At 36.4% G+C, this 19,571-nt stretch overlaps 1 protein-coding gene across 1 annotated transcript in view; it reads right to left on the reverse strand.

Moving 5' to 3' along the window:
- The window catches only part of LOC131152187 (uncharacterized), a 36,512-nt gene extending 17,276 nt beyond the window's left edge, over positions 1-19,236 (reverse strand). The window contains exons 1-2 of the mRNA XM_058103903.1: positions 18,438-19,236; positions 4,029-4,207 (exon numbers count right to left, since the gene is read on the reverse strand). Coding sequence (XP_057959886.1) covers positions 4,029-4,133 — 105 coding nt within the window. The 5' untranslated portion in view covers positions 4,134-4,207; positions 18,438-19,236. The remainder of the gene's footprint in view (positions 1-4,028; positions 4,208-18,437) is intronic.
- Between the last annotated feature and the right edge of the window lie 335 nt (positions 19,237-19,571).

Raw genomic sequence — 19,571 nt, forward strand, 5'->3', positions numbered from 1 at the left:
TGACTATTGGTTGTGACCTGCTTCTTTAGAGAGTTTTTGTACTATTATGTTTAGGGGTTTGGTGAGAGGAAAGGGAGGAAATCTTTGTGAAGCTGTACAGTTGCAGCTATTATTTAGTGCATTTGGTTGGAAAGAAATGCTAGAATCTTTAAAGAAGCTTCCACTTCCATTAGTATGCTTTGGAGCAGAGTGGTCTTTCCTACATCCATTTAGTGCAGGACAAATGAATTCTTTTGTCATGTTTCTTTTGAAGACTGCAACGGGATTGGTTGGCCTTATTTTAGTAGAATTTTCCTGCATTTACTTTCATTTTTTAGTTGTTTTCCTTTTGTAATAGAAGTATATCTTGTTCTGCCTGGTTTTTTCTTCCTTTTCTTTGTTGTACTCCTTTCTTCCTGATAACACCCTAGGGTTTTATCATAGAGAAATTAGGGGAATTTAAAGAATGGAAAAATAATAAGAGAGAAATAGGGTTTGATCACTTCGAGGGGATCTACCTCCAAATTAGACAAAGGCTATGAATTATGTTATTGCTTCATTGCTTGCTTGAATACCAAAAGCCCCGTAGGAGTCGCAAGTATATAGGGTAGAGAAACTTACTCCTATTAGGACTCTAAAATATCCCCTCGAATCCTAATTGATTTGGGAATCCTAACAAACATTAAATAATCCTACATTAAACAGAATCCTACTTGATTTGGGAATCATAATAAACATTAAATAATGCTACTTAAATAGAATCCTAATTGATTTGGGAATCCAACATTCCCACCTCCTTCAAATCAGGCAATCAACCTTGTCCTCAAGGTTGAGCATCAATGAACTCCAAGAATCTCTCCACTTTGTAGTTGCATGCACAATGACTAGCATCTCTTTGTCAGTCATGCCAATGTGGGATGGAGAAAAATCCTTATTGGTAAAAGCAAAGGGGCATCTATCTTGCATTAAAAGTGCACCAATGTCATCTCCTGATGCATCAGAATCGATAAACACCTCGTTGAAATTTAGCAAGGTGAGAACTAGTGTGGTGGACATTGCTTGCTTAAACTTGACAAAGGCTTGTTCAGCTTCCTTACTCCATTTGACAAATGCATCCTTTTTCAGTAGAGCAGTCAGCGAAGCGCTAATCGTTCCATAATCCTTGACAAACTCGCAGCAGTAACCAGTCACGCCAAAAATCCTCATAGCATTTTTATTGTTTGTGGAATAGGTCAGTGTAGGTAAGGTCAGAAAATGTCATTCATGAGACTTTGGAAGGTCAAAGGTCGAAGGCGCATTGATTAACCCAAAAGGCATAACCAAGAACTCATAAGGCCATCATGAGTTCTAAATACAGTCTTCTAAATGTCATCCTCGTGTACCCGAATCTAATGATAGTCTAATCTTAAGTCAAGTTTGGTGAACTGTTGGGCACCTCCCAACTCATCTAGCAATAGAGGAATACGATGACCATGTGTTCGCTAAGGTGGCAATCCATGTGGCTCAGAAAATAGGTTAGAAAATTCTAAAATAAGAGATTCTAGCCCTTCATCCAGCCCAGATTGATGTTTTAACTCCTATTATGCTTGAAGTTGCACTAGGCAGACATGTCGCTCCTTTTTAAGGAGCATCTCCATACGATGGCTTGAAATTGTAGCGACATTAGCACAACGTTTGCCTTTAAGAGACACTCTCCGACCATTCATGGTAAACTTCATAACCAGTTTAGAGAAATTCCAAGCTACATCACCTAAAGTCCTTAACCATTCAATACCCAAAATTACTTCATAGTTTTCTAGCGGCAGCAAAAATAATTCAACATATAACCCATGATTTTGCATAGTATGTTTAACCTTCGGACGCTTGCTTTGACATGTCAAGGTCCTTCCATCTGCAACCCTCACATCAAACTTTTCACATTGCTCCACAGGATAGGCTAGTAATTTAGCAATTTTAGCATCCATGAAATTATTAGTGCTACCCATATCAATTAAGATAGTAACAGGTTGGCATTTTAGGAAGCCACTAATTTTTATGGTTTCAGGATTAGCATAACCAGCTAAAGCACGAAATGAAGAAGTGATAGATTCATCATTAACATCAAATTTCATACCTTCCTGGTCTGAATAGGGGGGTCATCCTCAACGTCTTATGGCTCCTCTACTAGTTCAATCATCAAGAGTTGTCCTTTTTTGCAATGGTGCCCTCTATGCCACTTCTCATCACAATGCCATCACAAACCTTTTGTCATTCGCTTCTTAAGTTCCTCTTGAATCAATCGTTTGAAAGGAGGTGATGAGCAAGTGGTGTGATAGTGTTGCTAGCATTCTGCTTGCTAATGGTCGTGATGCAGTGATGTCGTTCTTCTCCCAACTTCTCTTCTTCTTACTGTGCAAAGGAAATTGCAGCAATCATAGTCCATGGCAAATGCACTTTGACCTTAACCAAATGTTAGGCAGGAGACCTTCAATAAAAGTACCCACGAGTTGGCTTTCATTCCAATCTTTAGTCCTATTTGATAGCCGCTCAAATCATGTATGGTATTCCAAGACAGTGCTAGTTTTGCGTATTTTAGCAAGCTCTCCATAGATATTCTCATATCCAGTCGGCCCAAATAGGACAAGTAATCCAGAAACAGATTCTGCCCAGGAAGGCATTCCATAATGAGCTTCAAACCAGTCATACCATTGGATAGCATCACCGTCCAGACTAATAGAGGCAATCTCAACTTTAGATATTTCTGGAGTGCAGTGAAAACGAAAGTATTTTTCAGCTGTAGAAACCCAAACGGTAGGGTCATCATTGTCCCAGCAAGGAAATTCCACCCTCATACAAGAAGGAACATGATCATGATCTCCTTGGTAACCTCCTTCACGCATGTACATCTACTCCCTACAATTAGCTGAAGTAGAGACATCATCTTCTCTCTCTTCATGAAAAGATGTACTGAGCAGTTTAGAGAGCAATGCCTGGATATCTTCAAATTGAGATTTAAACATATTGCTAAGTTCAACCTTTAGCCTAGCTTCCATCTGGGACTCTGCTGAATTTTCTGAGGCCATTGCGTATGAGTGAAGATCACAAATTCCAAGATCTTGCTTTTTTTGTTGGCGGGTTAATGGCATTCACAAGAACTCCGACTCTAATACCAAATGATAAGACCCTGGGTTTTATCGAAGAGAAATTAGGGAAATTTAAAAATGGAAAATAATAAGAGAAGTAGGATTTGATCACGTTGAGGGGATCCACTTCCAAATTAGCCAAAAGCTATAAATTATGTTATTGCATTATTGCTTGCTTGAATGCCAAAAGCCCTATAGGGATCACATATATATAGGGTAGAGAAACTTTATAGGGTAGCGAAACTTACTCCTATTAGGATTGTAAAATATTCCCTCGAATCCTAATTGATTTGGGAATCCTAACAAACATTAAATAATCCTACATTAAATAGAATCTTAATTGATTTGGGAATCCTAAAAAAAATTAAATAATCCTACATTAAATAGAATCCTAACTGATTTGGGAATCATATTAATTAGAAATCCCAATTGATTTGGGAATCCTAACACTTCCTTTAATATATTTCTTTGTTTAACAAAAAATTATGCAAAGAACAATTTCAGTGCACATTTTCTTCTTGAAATATTGAGCTGGTCATGACCAGCTGGTATGCCATATTCAGCCGCCGGTGCTGCTTTACTTTTATAATTGTTTTATAGCAAAAGAAAAGTTCTTAGAAGAGCCCTCAAAATATTCTATTCATTTATTTATTTACTTTTTCATCTATAGGACTTTGTACACCTTGGGAGTCCATAACCTCACCTTTCAGTTTTCACTAAGATAAAGCTTTTGCCTGCCTAAGATCAAAAAGCATCTACATACAATTTCTTATAACATAATAAAGTAAAATTTTGGTAACCATACTGGACTTTTTTTTATGAAAGATAGGAGGGGAAAACAATAAATTCCACAAAGAGATTTGCAAATAAGAATAAGATAAACAACAAAAACAAAAAAGCAAATGGGATATTAATTTCTTTACTTACATTAGCTTTAAGCTGATTGATAATCTTCAATCTAATAGCATCTATTGTACCATCATTCATCAATGTCTCCAAAACATCCTCAGGAGTGATCACAGAAGATCCCATTATTGTTTTCTATTTTATACTCCCAATATATCAAGGAGAGCACGCTCAAAAGGTCGCTTTTGAATGCAATTTTCCTAATTGATCATCATAAATGGAACAATTAGCAACTAAATTCCATGTATGGTACTTTACAGAATACAAGAATCTCAATTTTGTATAGGGAAGTCAGATTGTTCTACACATTAGAAAACAGCATGCTCTGTTAGGGTTTTAAACTTTTCAAGGTTATGTTTGATGAAAAAGTTAGCAAAAGAGAAAAGAAAACTAAATTACTTTTAAGGTCACATTTTAAAAGTATATCTTGGGTTTCAAAAGCAAAAAAAATAAAAAATAAAATAGAAAAGCAGAAGCAGTGACCTTTTCAGTTCTATTACCTGGTTTTAAGCTCACCTAGGTAGTCCAAATGGGATGGTTGCTTTTGTATAGAAACAAAAAAGTCATATCTGTTCCCGAAATGGATTGAAATGAAAATTTGAACAAAGATAACGCAAAAACCAAGCGACAAATTCAATTCCATTCCATTCCTACATATCAAAACTATAGATCCCTTGGCTGGATTTTTCCTCATTGTTTGGTTGATAGTAAAATATTCTCTTTTTTTTAGGTTAAACAGTAAATATTTTTGTGAAAATTTTTTCCCTCTTTATGATAAAAAATATTTTTTAGTCCTCTGGCCCCCAATAAATTATTTTTCAATGTTGCTTTTTTCATCATGTATATCATCATTATCATGTTGAGAAATTTCAACAAAAAACCTTATCTAGATAACTCTTTTGTGTACTACTTTCAATTACAAGAAATCATATTTCCTTTCTTCAACATATTTAACTTCTCTGATGAGAATTTTTATAATGCAAACTAAGCAATGGAAAAATATGCAAAATTAAGCTCAAACCAAAAAACAACAATTTGGAGTATTTAAAAAACAAAGTTGCTAAACAACTCTATCTAGGTTAGCTCAACGGAGATTCTGGGGATATGATTTATAGGCTTTGATATTATTTTTAAACTTCTACTGTTAGTTAATCAAGAGAAAGCAAAACTCCATTCAAATTGAAGTAGTTCTCATGGCCATGGCTAAGACTATTAGATGAATTGAGCTATTTTAACTCGAGCCAAATTTAAATATACTTCATGCAAGTGCTAAAAAAAAAAGGGGGGTGTCCCGGGCCATAAGGCTTCCTGCTTCATGAGGGTAAGGGAAGGATCGTCACAGTGTACGCAAGTGCTAAAAAGTAGGGGTAAGGCTGTGTACACTGTAACAACCCTCCCCTTATCCTCGAGAAGTGGGGAGCCTTATGGCCCGGGGACACCCTTTTTTTTTCCAGCACTTGCACAAAGTATATTTAAATTTGGCTCAAGTTAAAACAGCTCAATTCATCTAATAGTCTTAGCCATGGGCATGAGAGCTACTTCGTGCAAGTACTAAACGAGTCAATATATAGACCAACAAAATCATGTTCTCATCAAAAAGAATTGGACACAGCAACAGAAACTAAGTTGTTTTGAACAAATAGAATTGTAGCGATCCAACTTCAATTTGGTATTTTCTTGCATTCTGGGGTTGACTGAAACTATGCAGTACAAAATATTAAACCTGGTGGTACAAAAAATATGTAAATCTCACATTCAGATAGCGACATATGAAGCATATAAATTAGATCCATTTAACAAGCTCCAAATAATTCATTAAATGTCATCCAATATGTACAAGCAGCTTAATTCAAAGCATGACCCAATTTAATATGTTGAAATTTAATGCAACATAAGACCTGTCACGATTTCAAAACAACCAACCAGCTTGTCCATGGCAAAATAAGTACCTTATTTCAAAACTTATCAGCAACCATTCATTGTGTAAAAATTCATCTAAAATCAATATTAGCTCAAGTAAGTCATCATCATATATCTCTCACGAGTAGTTTAAGTTGTGCTCCTTACACATTGAAATTGATTTTTCAATTGTGAAAAGATATTTGACATACAATTCACAAACTTGAGCATACAGAATTTCTAAAAAGAAAAACTGAAGTGTTTTAGAAAAAATTTATAGATAGTAATAATTAATAATTCAGTTATTGTGAACACAGAGGGAGGACCTTGGATCAACGATAAGGTTGCTCCCTCGTGGCCAGTTTGGTCACGGTTCTGAGTTGAAGGAAACAGCCTCTCTGCATAGAAGCAGGGGTAAGGCTGCATACACTGTGACGACCCTCTCTCTACCCTTGCAAAGCAGGGAGCCTTGTGGCTAGGGAACGCCCTTTAGTTATTGTGAACACTCATAACTTTAGATCTTCTATGTTTTTTACATCAAGTCATAAAAATGTCTTAGCATCAGTATCAAATAAAGTAATTCACATCATGATAGTGATATTAGCAATATTTACTCATAATTGTAATCCAATAGGTGTACATCTTTTGGCAAGCTGTGACTAAATTTTGTGATTCACATATAGGCAAATCTCAAGTGTACAATGCCTGCGCTAGATTACAATTTCATTTTGAAAGCAATTATTACAGAGTAATGTTCTTTTGCAATCATCAACCTTTTGGAAGTACGATTTGCATACATAGTCCTGATGACTACACATACAACCAAAGCTGTAACTTAAATAAGTTACTCATAAGACTTGAGCTATACATGTATATTTTGAAAACAGAAAATTGTCTTGTTCTTTTCTTTTAGAACGAAATACTGTCCATTTATTAAAGTTAAGAACATTATAATTACCTGGTGTCAGTTGAAGTTAAATCTCAAGACACACTCTTAACACCATCCTGCTTTCTAATGGTGGTTACTAGTTTTCCATTTCAAATTTTATCACACAAAAAATCAATCTTTATAGCAGCTTCTTAGTATAAAATGTTAATTCAACTCTCTAGGTTGACCATTGACAATGACTGACAAAAATTAGTCGAACTCAGACAACCTTTGATACATTTTCTCCACCATTCCCCAAACTCTTTACTACACATTACCTTATACATTATCCAAGAAGCCCCAGTTAACCATATCATAAGCTTTCTCAAATAACACTCAAATTTATGCAAGTCACCCCACTCTTAGATGGAGTTGACCCCACTCTTAGATGGAGTTGATCATTAATCCAGAGATCTTCTCAAAAACATTGAGCAAGGTAATGGCATTGCAAAATTTATCAACACTGTCCTCGAGAAACAACATGGTATCACTGCACATTGGAGGTGAGAAACCCCAGTTCCTCCCTCCCCACCCATGCAAAGGCTTCTAACAACAAAAGAACAAAAACAACAAAATCAAGCCTTAGTCCCACTAAGTGGGGTCGGCTATATGAATCATTTTCCGCCAATTTATGCGATCATGGACCATTTCTTTTGATAGATTCAAGGATATTAAATTCTTACTCACTATCTCCTCCCAAGTTATTTTAAGTCTACCCATACTCCTTCTACTACCCCCCACAATAACTAAGTCACTCTTCCTCACAGGTGCACTATAAGGCCTACGTTGCAAGTGTCCATACCATCTGAGTCGTCCCTCCCTTATCTTCTTCTATAGGAACTACACCTAACTTACCAAGAGTATGTTCATTCCTTAACTTATCTTTCAATGTTATACCACTCATCCATCTAAGCATCCTCATCTCGGCAACTTTTACTTTTTGGATATTATGTTTCTTCGTCGCCCAACATTCCAATCCATATAGCATAGCTGGTCATATAGCTGTCCTATAAAACTTCTCTTTCAATTTTAAGGGTATTCTACAATCACATAGCACACTTAAAGCACTTCTCCATTTTACCCAACCTACTTTAACTCTATGCATTACATCATCTTCAATTTCTCCTTCAGCTTGCATAATATATCCAAGGTATCGAAATCTACAAGTGCTATTTATTTCTTCATCATCAAGTTTAACTTTATCTCCAATATTCCTCCTATCATTACTAAAATTACATTTCATATATTCTGTTTTATTTCTAATTATCCTAAAGCCTCTAGATTCCAAAGCTTCTCTCCATAATTCTAACTCAGCCTCTACTCCATCCTTAGTTTCGTCAATTAATACAATATCATTTGCAAACAACATAGACTCAGAAAATCAATTTGGTTTTATGCCTGGGAGATCTACCACAGAAGCTATTTATTTTTTAAGAAGATTGATGGAAAAGTTTAGGGAAAAGAAGAGGGACTTGCATATGATATTTATTGACCTTGAGAAAGCATATGATAAGATACCTAGGGAAGTTCTATGGTGGGTTTTAGAAAAAAAAGGTATATGTTGTAGGTATACCGATGTCATTAAGGATATGTACGATGGAGCAATGACTAGTGTAAGGACTGTAGATGGAGAAACTAGAGAATTTCCAATTACCATAGGTGTACATCAAGGATCTGCTTTGAGTCCTTATCTTTTTGCTTTAGTGATGGACCAATTGACTAAGAGTATTCAAAAGGAGGTAGGTTAAAATGCAGTATGTTCTGCCATGTTATGATGATATATATGTTTTCCCAGATATGACATAACAGTTGTTAAATATGTTTCTATACGATATATGTATAACACGGAATACTCATGTTGCCACACACTTGTATTAGTTTATTTCCCTTACTAAGAGGTGTCTCACCCCAAAATTTTATAAACTTTTCAGGAGCCCCAGATAGAAAAGCGAGAAAAGCCCCGCTGATCTAGTGCTATTTGTCTGCCCTCTTTGAAGGGTAAGTTTTAGTAGGGACAATTGGATTTTGTGGGAAATGTCCCTAAATTCTATTTTTGGGATGTATATACTGATATACATTGGATATAGTGATTCTGGTATTTATGGTAATGTGATGGATGTTTTCGTATTTATAATATTGTGATTGTATGTTTCCTGCTGCTTAGGCTTCCGTTATGTGTTCTGATGTATCCCTGGTACCCACGGGTCCAGGTGAATTATGATCTGCTGAGTTGAGGATTGTGATTTTGTAATATGAAAAAAAAAATATGAAAATTAAGCAGGTTGTCGCAGAAATCCCTATACTCTATCAAACTTCAATTTACAAATCATTTGAGAGTGCATATTAGAATATTTTTCATAGTACAAATCAGCTTGTGAAGAAGCATTTTCTTGTACGCAAAAACTATTTTCTTTCATTTTTATTTTTACGGTTCGGGTTGTGAACCATACCAAGTGAGGGGATATCACTTGGAGAGGTAGCTCCACCTATAAAGAGTGGCCAATCGAGAGGATATTGTTTGGAGAGGTCGCTCCGCCCGGTTAAAGGAGTGGTATAGTGGAAATCCTTGGGTGGTTTGCTCAAGGTGAAGACGTAGGCGGGGATAACTAACCCTTGTTAAAATTGCTGTGTTTGATTTCTCTCTCCCTACACTATTTATATTTCCCCACGTGTATGTTTGTTTATTTATTATTGTGATTGGTTTACATACATGCTTTAAATTTTGTTTGGGATATTATTGGTGAATCGGCAAATTAATTAGCAAAAGTTTTTTAAAAAATCCAATTCACCCCCCCCCCCTCTCTTGGGATCACACTAATCCTCACACTATCGTTTCATCTTCTCATACTTCTCCTTATGTTCTTCCTATACCTTTTCCTCAAAGACTTCAGAAAAATAAGCTAGATAAACAATTTCTAAGTTCCTTGATGTTTTTAAAAATTTGCATATTAACATTTCTTTTACAGATATCTTGGAACAAATCCCTAACTATGTGAAGTTCATTAAGTAGATTCTATCCAAAAAGAGGAAATTAGGAGAGTATGAGATCATAATGTTGACAACAGAGTGCACCACCATTTTGCAAAATAAGCTGCCACCAAAGCTTAAAGATCTTGGGAGCCTTACTATTCCATGCATCATTGGAAACTCTTATTTCAAAAAAAATTTGTGTGATTTAGGTGCTAGCATAAATCTGATGTCCTTTTCTATTTTCAGGCAATTGGGGCTAGGAGAGGTTAAGGCCACTACCATTTCACTTCAATTGCCGAACTAATCCATTAAATGACCAAGAGGCATAGTAGAGGATGCTCTTGTTAAAATTGACAAGTTTGTGTTCCTTGCAGACTTTATTGTTTTAGATATGGAGGAACATCGAGAAAACCACTTCTTCTTGGTCGACCGTTCTTAGCCACGGGAATAACTCTCATAGACGTGCCACAAGGGAAACTAATACTACGGGTGTGAGATGAACAAGTTACATTTAATGTGTTTGAAGCAATGAAATATATCTCAACAACCAATACATGCTTCAACATAGATGTGATTGATGAATTTGTGGTAGGCATTTTTGAAGAAAGTTATCCTAAGGAACCACTTGAGGCATGTCTTGTTCAATCCGGCACTATCAATTCCAAAAATTCCAAGATAAGCAATTGAGCACACTACTTGGAAGCATCTCTGCCTTACTTGCCTAAAGGGAAGCCAAGAAACATAACATTGGGCCAAAGCACTTGTTGGATATGTGGCTCATATTGAGTGGAACGCATTCACCGAGAAAGCATGGTGAAGCAAAGAACAAGGAATTTGTGCTGTATAAAGAAACCGTCGACTGTTTGATCAACATTTTGCTAAAAATATCGACGATTTTGTTCGACGCTAAACACGAATTTTGAATCGGGAAGATCAGTAGATTGGGGGTTTCAGAGGAATTTCCTCCGGGATTTACTAAAAGAGTATTTTAGATAGTTTTTAAGCCTCCAGTACGCATAGGGTTAGTATATAATCAATATTTGTAACCCTTGATTTTCATTTTTTCCTTCGACAAAATTGATAGTGAAAATCAGCTACTTGCTCCCCCGGACATAGGCACATTGCCAAACCACGTAAATTCTTGTATCTTTGATTATTCGTTTTCCTTTATTCTCTTTGTGATTGTTTGTTTACATATTGTTCATCGTTGGTTGCTGAATTGCACATGCCGATTCGATTTGTGGTTTCCACTACGCATTGGCATTCAACACTTTGCACAAAAAATTGGTATCAAAGCTATTGGTTGCAATGGCTAGGATTTCTTCGGTGAAGTTTGATGTTGTTAAGTTCAATAGAATGGGAATTTTTGGACTTTGGCAAAGGAGGGTTAAGGACTTGTTGGTACAGCAAGGTATGGTGAAGGCACTATACGAAAAACAGCCGGAAGGCATGGACGACATGAATTGAAAGGAGTTGAAAGCAAGGATTGTGGCTACTATCAAACTTTGTTTGGCTGATGAAGTGATGTATCACATTATGGATAAGGAATCATCGACGACAGTTTGGCTAAAACTGGAGAGCTAGTATATGTCCAAGTCATTGACGAACAAGTTGTATCTTAATAAAAAGTTGTATGGGCTTAAGATGACAGAGGGTTAGGATATGAATCAACACATCAACGTTTTCAATCATATCATCAGCGATCTGAAGTGACTTGATGCAAAGTTCGAGGACGAAGACAAAGCGTTGATGTTGTTGAATTCCTTACATACATCTATTTCATATGAAAATTTGGTTACGACTCTAACATGGGGGAAAGAGACTCTGGAATTGGAGGATATCACGAGTGCCCTATTAAGTTTCCATTAGAGGAAGAAGGTTAGCGATGAGAATTATCAAAGTGAAGGGCTTGTGGTGAAATGTAATTGGGATCGTGGGAGAAGCAACTTCCGGGATGGACTAAGTAGCAATAAGTCTTGGTCCAATTCCAAGAAGATAAAGGACGTACGGTGTTTTAAGTGTGGGAAAAAGGGGCACATAGAATCGGATTGTATGGAGAGGAAGAAGGGAAATGCTGAAAATAAAGAAGGTTCGTTAACTACGGTGAATGTAATGGAAGAAGGAGACTGTGGAAGCGGTGATGGTGATATGCTCTCGATTTCATCTTATTCAAATGGGCTCTTGGATTCTTGGATCTTAGACTCGGCGTGCTCTTATCATATGACGCCTAACAAAGACAAATTCACCACTTACAGATTGGTGAACTCTGGTTCTTTAATGGGAAACGATGTTGTCTACAAAGTTGTCAAAATGGTGAACATCAGAATTAAGATGTATAATGGTGTGGTGAGGAATTATGTGATGTTAGGCACATACTGGAGTTGAGAAAGAATTTGATTTCGTTTGGTACTTTAGACTGTAATGGGTTTAGTTACAAGTCTGAAAGTGGGGTAATTAAGATAACTAAGGGTGTTCTGACTATGATGAAGAGGTTGAAAGTACCGGGGAATATCTATACACTGTTGGGTACTACAGTTGTAGGTGGAACTACAGCTGTAAAGTCTGAGTCAGACAGTACTATTTTGTGGCATATGTAGTTAGGGCATATGGGTGAGCATGGAATAAAGAAACTTCATAAGAGAAATCTTTTGAAGGGGGTCAAATCATGCAAGCTGGATTTCTACAAGTACTGTATACTTGGGAAGCAGAATAGGGTTCAATTCATGGCAGCCACACACATGATAAAGGGAATACTCAGCTACACTCATTCAGATGTTTGGGGGCCCGTGAGAGTAGCATCACGAAAGGGATATATGTGAAAGTGATAATGTAGTCTCAAGAGGGGGTGAATTGGGTATTTAAATTTTAAAGTGCGGAAGCTTGATTTATTTTAACATTTATTTATCGCATCCCCTTTAAATAATCTTAATCACCGCAAATATCTAATCAGTGAACGGCTATACGAATGAACAATCCTACATATATATATATATATATATATATATATATATAAATTAAACACCAGGCTGATTTTATTTCCAACAAATTTAAATAGGTGACAAGATATACAAATATTAATCTTATGTTCAAGCAATGAATATTTCAATATCAAACAATCCCAACAAATTTAACCAAGCAAATACTCTTCTTGTATTCAAACAATTAATAAATCAATATCAATCGATATTAAACTATCTCAGCCGATTAGCTTAATTTTGAATTCACAATTTCAGCAATGTTTGATTTACAATGGAAAGTTAAATCATTCAAAGCATCCACAAATCTATCTAAGCATTCATAATATCCTCAAGTCAATCTCAGCATTCAACAATTCCCAAATCAATTTTAATTCATACAAAGTAATTAATAATCAATATATAATTTCATAAAAGTAAAGTAATTAAGAGAAAGAAAAACACCCAAATTTTTTACAAGGTCCAACGGCCTACCTATGTCCTTGCCTCAAGCAACCTGCTGTGAGGATTTTCCTTTCTCTCTTCGTTCAATAGGTGGAGTTCCCTCTCTCTTTTCAGTAGGTAAATGATTACGCATTTAAATTGCATAATTAGGTGTTTTAATTCATGCATTACGAATTATATTTTTAATTAAATGCCTAATTAATCTCAATAAATCAACATTTTGTCATGTTTATAACATTTGGGTTTTATTGTGTAAATTATGAATTTTTGGTATTTTTTATCGCAGGGCGATTATTGGAAGCTAAAAACCGATGGTACTTCATAATCTGTCCGTAACTCTCTCATCCAACCTCCGATCCCGATGATTCAAGATGCTTTAAAAAGATAAGAAAACTCTCTACAATTTTCATGTTTTGTATTTTGAGAAATACTAGCTGCATCAAAGTCAAAATTGGACGTGAAGTTACCATACGTTGTTTTATAGACTGTTTCAACATTACTCCATAATCTGGGTGTAACTTTCTCGTTCGAGCTCCGATCGAGACGATTCAATATTCTAGGGAAAGATGAGAAATATATCTACAACTTTCGTATTTTGAGTTTTGAGAGATACGGCCTTTAGTATGGTCAAAATCGGACTTATTCGCTGGGGGATAGAAACTTAAAATGGAGCAAACAAAACAATAAATTGAAGAAATAAAAAGATGTGGGTCGGGTCCATTGATGTGACCCGGCCATGCAATTCAAAAAAGCAAGGGGCTTGTGTGTGTGTGCTGGCCAAAGTGAGGCCTTGGTGCGCTGGGAGAGGAAGGGAAGTAAAGGAAAAGCAAAAAAGCAAAAGAAAGAAATGGGAGAAAAGGCTAGGAGGAATAGGGTTTCTTGGCAAGCTGGCAGTGCATGCGATTAGGGGGCTTCTTCTAGCTAAAGAGTAAATAAGGAAAAAAAAAAAAAAAAAAAGCAAAAGGGGCTAGGGTGGTTTTTGGGGGGTTTTTTTGGCTTTAGTAGGGAGTGTAGGGTTTTGGAAGAAGAAAAGAAGGTGGCGTGTGGGAACTGTGAGGGCAGTGCGCCACAGGAGAAAAAAAACACAACAGCTTTGCTACTGTGTGGAGACCCGAATAGCAGCATTCTCTCTCTCTCTCTCTCTCTCTCTCTCTCTCTCTCTCTCTCTCTCTCTCTCTCTCTCTCTATTTTAATTAATTTGTTTAGCTAGTTGTTGTGCACCTTATTGTCATTTTAATGGATAGTTTAATGTTGAGTTTATGTTGATTAATGCATTGAACACTTTCACTTCCATTATTGTTGAGTTTATTCCCTCTTTCTCTCTCTCTCTAGTTTTTTTGTTAGTTTGTTTATTGTTATTTATTTTCATTTTGTCATTCAATACATGTTTTAATATTTAGTTTTGGTGAATCATTACATTGTATATTCATATTTGGAGTTAATGTTGAATTTAAATTTCTGTTTGAGTTGGTTGGTGCATTAATCCATTTCAATGTTAAAGAGATTTTTTTTTTTGGTTCACTATCTCTCTCTCCTTGTGCCATTTTAATATTTGTTTAACTTTTGTTTGGGATATTTAGAGTGGTTGTTTTTACTTTCTTTCTTTTAGTTTTGAATCTTTTTTACTTGTTGGAATGAAATTTTATTTGGGTTCTTTTTATTATTAAAGTCACCTTGTTTTTCTTTTTAATTAATGTCGTTAAATCTAGTTTAAGTGATACTTTGTGTTGAGTTTTCTCACTGCATCTATTTAAAATTAATGTTGGATTTAAGTATTCGTTCAAGTAGTGTGTTTAGGTTATTTTATTGTTGAAGGACTTTTGTTTAGGTTAGCTTAGTTAATTTAGGTTGATTTTGCTATAGATTGTTAAGATGGTTGAATGGATTGTACTAGGTTAGCTTAGTTAATTTATTTGTTTAATTGTATGTAAGTTATTCTCCTGCTTATGCACGTTATGTTCTTGTTTTAGGTTTTAATTTGTTTCAATTTCACCACAAAGTTTCAAAACCCCCAAAATTTCAAATCTGAACCATGTTCAGTAAAATTTGTTCTCTTATTTTCTTTGTCTATTTCACGCTAGTTTAAAACTAATCTGCATTCCCCGTAGAAACGATCTGGCCTATTTGGGCTAATTATTACACGACGTAACTCCTATACTTGGGATAACTCTAGTGCTACTCATTTTTAGAAGTGAGTCAGTAAAGATACCTCTCTAGCAAGAACAACCCTCTTGCTAGTTCGATTCTATCCCCAAACCGAAAGTTCAATAAGCAATACAACAGATTTTCGTACAAGCAGAATACTCTCTAAGAAGAGCATATTTGTTCGATATAAAATCACTAAAAACCTCTCAATATGAAGATGTAATGAAGCTCAAGAGAGAGCTACGGTTTTCTGGACTGAGATAATTAAAAAAAGAAAATCAAAACCTGAGTTTGATTTTGCAACAAAGAAGAACGGTGCACAGCAGCTCTAGCGAGATAAAAAGATATGATTTGTGTGCGATTCAATTAATTAGAGTTGCCCTAATGCAATTAGGGTTGCTCTTAAATAGTAGGTTTTTAAATTTGACCGTTTTCCCAAAGTTTGGAAATAATATATTCTCAAAAAGGTAAGAAATCGTGCTGTTTAAAAACTCAGTCGCAAACCTTCGATCGCCTGAATCATTAAGAAAAAGAATTACAAAATAGGCAACAACACTTCGGTCACCCGAGCCTATGCCTCCGATTGCCTAGACTATCACTCCGGTCGCCCGAACTTACACTATCTGGGCTTTTTCACTGGCAGTACCAGTTTGGTCGCCTGACCCTAGAGTCCGATAGCTCGAACACATTGATTCCAGACCAATTTGTTTAGTTTGTTGTGAAATTCAATGTTCTTTATTTAAAAACTCATTTGTGCTCTTTTAAAACATATTTCAACTTTGAAAAGACATTTTCCGAGTTTTAGAAATAGGTCTCTAAGTCCAATTATATCTTAAGAGCTTCATACACAATCTTAACATAGAGAGAAACTTACATAAGACTCCTAAAGCAATACATATCAAATAAAAGTTAAGTCCTTATGTTCTTGAAGCTTTATCTTCGTCCAAGCCAATCCTCATTTAGCTTTTGTTCTCATGGCTTTTAAGCTTTAGGTATGATCCAATGTGCTTGTAAGTTATGATACATGTAAATTTACTTGAAGCATAATTAGAATCCTTAGTTTGTTATCATCAAAACAAAGATGAAGCCTTGTTTGGCCAACAATCTTCCCCTTTTTAATGATGACAAATAAGGAGCAAAATAAGGTAGCCTTAAAAAGGCTCCCCCTCCCAATAAGTATAATCATCAAGCAAATAAAAATTATGTATTCTCCCCCTTAGGAAAATATTAGTACAAGTATGTTTTCACGTTTAGGCTCAACGGGTTCACGAGTGAAAGCATAATTCCATAAGGTTCTTTAAAGATTCACTAGTTGGCCAAATGATGACCACTTGTCTTTAGCCTAAAATCCAACAATTCAACTCTAAGATAATTTATCACATACAAATTCTTAAATGAAACAAGGCTTCATTCGTTCACATATAACATTATAGTGCCTGAGTCCACATGATCACACATCCTTCTTATCCATGACTACGAGCAACAATGCCCTTCAAGAGAATGTCTTCTAACAAGTTAACTTCTTATGCAAAGTGGCACAATGCCACATCCAGTAGTAGAAGCAAAACGACATCACGTATTATCAAAAGAGAAACCTTCGCTCAATGGATGCTCCTAGAACTTATCGCCACTACTGCATTACTGTCCCTACTATCTTAAAGATCCAAGTTGACTTATCCAACACCATCGATATCCTTTAGGCAGGCAAGTATGAACAAGTATGTGTCTTCATAACCCTAAAACCATAACCTCCATCTTTCACTCTTTTTGTTGCTCGCTACTCCACCGATTGCACCAATTCACCAATTCATTGATTGCACACTCGAGCCTACTTCTCTACTTATCCTCACTCATTTTGGAACTTAATTTCTCAATTTAATTGGTCAAAGCTTTGTTGGATTCTTCCACCCTCTAACAGAATGAGCTTCCTTTTTTCTCTCTTCTTTTTTTTACCAAAACATATCAACCTTCTGAACCTTGCATAAAGTCATTATCCTTTAACCTGCAAGAATGTTTAGCAGAACACAACACATGGTATATAATGCTCATTGATGCAATATGAGACAAAGTATGCAACATTCAGAATGATTATGATAAGGCCTCTTTTTCATTAATTGAAAGACTAAAGTTTAAACCCCCCCCCCCCCCCCTTGGCAGGGTAACACATAAATTCTAAAAGGAGAAAGCAGCAAGACAATTGACGATGAACCAGGGATTTTTTTTTTTTTCTTTTTTTTTGCAATTTCATAAAAAAACTAGTCTTCCAATGTTCTTGGGATGAGATAAGAGGCCACCTAGTTGAACGACTGCCACTGATCAGACTAACTTCCCTGCAAATTTTTACCTGACCCAAAAAACAAATTCTGATAATTTGTAAAATTCTATACCGAAAGCCCTTGGTTTCACAGTTACACACAAACCTTGAAGGATGAGCATACAACTCATTTTGAAGTATTTGAGGGAGTAGAGTTTGAGCTGCCATAAGGTGGTAACCAGTCCCTCATTGCTATCTTTTGATCATCCTCGAATTTTGACCATCTTGCCAACCTTAAGGCTTGGACTTTGTCCTTCATATGCTAGAAATTTTCTATGGAGTGGCCATTTCCACCCGCATGGTTATCACATATTGCATTAGTATCATACCAATTTGGGTAAGACACTTTTACTGGATTAGAGGTTCTGGTGCAATTAATCAGTTACTTACCAATTAAGGGAACAATTTTACATACAACATCAAAATTAGTTCAATCACTTTCCTATCTCTTCTTGTTTTCCCCAGGTCCAGGGATTGACATTTTTTTTTTGTAACAATAGGCGTGGCAGAGATATTTACTAGCTATCTCGAATGCTTATCGTCCTATCAAAGGACACTTTTGGGGATTTTTGGGATTCCATAATTGGGATTTGGGGGATTTTGCAGGGAGGTTTTGAAGGGTTTTGGGGGATATTTTGAGATTAAACTAAAAATTTTTAATCAACTCAAAAATTTAAATCCACTTTTTAAAATGCTGCTGAACAAACGCACAAACCCAACTAAAAATGAAACAAAGTTAGGGCAGAAAAATTGACCTCTAGTCGCTTTCTCGTTTTCCTTCGATGTTGCTTCTTCTCCTTCCTTTGTTCTTCCTCTCTGCCTTAGCAGACTTCTCCCACTCTTATATCTCTATTTCTTAACGAAATGGTCTCTCTAGGGCCTCTCCCTTCCTCCCTTAGGTCTTCTCTATTTAGACCAAAAGGAAGTGGGGAAGGAGCTTGATTAGCTTCGGAGTTTGTTGGAGCCACAAAAGGGAAGTATAGGGGGAAAGCAATGTCCTCAAAGGTTGTTGGTTTTTGTGGCTACAAGGGGAGAGGTGAGAGAATGGGCTAGAGCAGAGGGGAAAAAAAAATGAACCCAAGTAGGTCTTGGGGGAATTGGACTTGGGTTGAGCATAAGCCCATTGTGGGCCTGAATTTCCAAATTGAGCCCAATTGGGCTTAGGGGTAGTAAAATGGATTAACGAGTCAAGTTCGGGTGAGTCATAAACGAGTCGGGACTAAATAGGTTTGGGTTCGGTTTGACCCGTTTATTAACGGGTGATTAATATGTAAACTCAAATCCGCTCATTTAATAAACGGGTCATAAATGAATCACTCATTCAAAAAATATAATTTATTTATTTTAAAAAATTTTAAATATTTCATATAAAATGACATTTAAAAACAAAAACAAAAAAAACAGTCCATTTTATTTATTAATATCTAAATAAAAAAAAAAAAGGAAATTTCTCACTCACTCTCTTGACTTTTCCCCTTCTCCAAACTCGACTCTCCCACAACCGGAAATCTCCCTTTCCCTCTCAGTCGCCCCCACCGAAACCTCCTCTCTCGGCTACTCGGCTGCTCCCACCCCACCCCTGAAAGCCTCTTTCGGCTCCTCTGGTGCTCCCCCCCCCCCCTCCCCCTCGATTTGCTGCTCCACTGCGGTCGCCGCCTTGGCAAACGCACCTTAGTCTGAACAACCCCGCCGTTGTGGCTATCTCTTTGATTTTCTGCCGATGCCACCGACGCAAGTCCCTCACCAGCGAGCAATGCTAGTCCTCTGACTTTCAGCCAACAATAAGAAAGACAAAGCAGAGAACGTGCCCGGCCAGATCGGAGCGATGGGTGGGCAGCTTCGTGTCGTTCTGATTAATCAAATTTTGTCGATCTTCTTCTTCATCGGAA

This window comes from Malania oleifera, chromosome 3, assembly GCF_029873635.1.
Source record: "Malania oleifera isolate guangnan ecotype guangnan chromosome 3, ASM2987363v1, whole genome shotgun sequence".
Lineage (NCBI taxonomy): Eukaryota > Viridiplantae > Streptophyta > Magnoliopsida > Santalales > Ximeniaceae > Malania > Malania oleifera.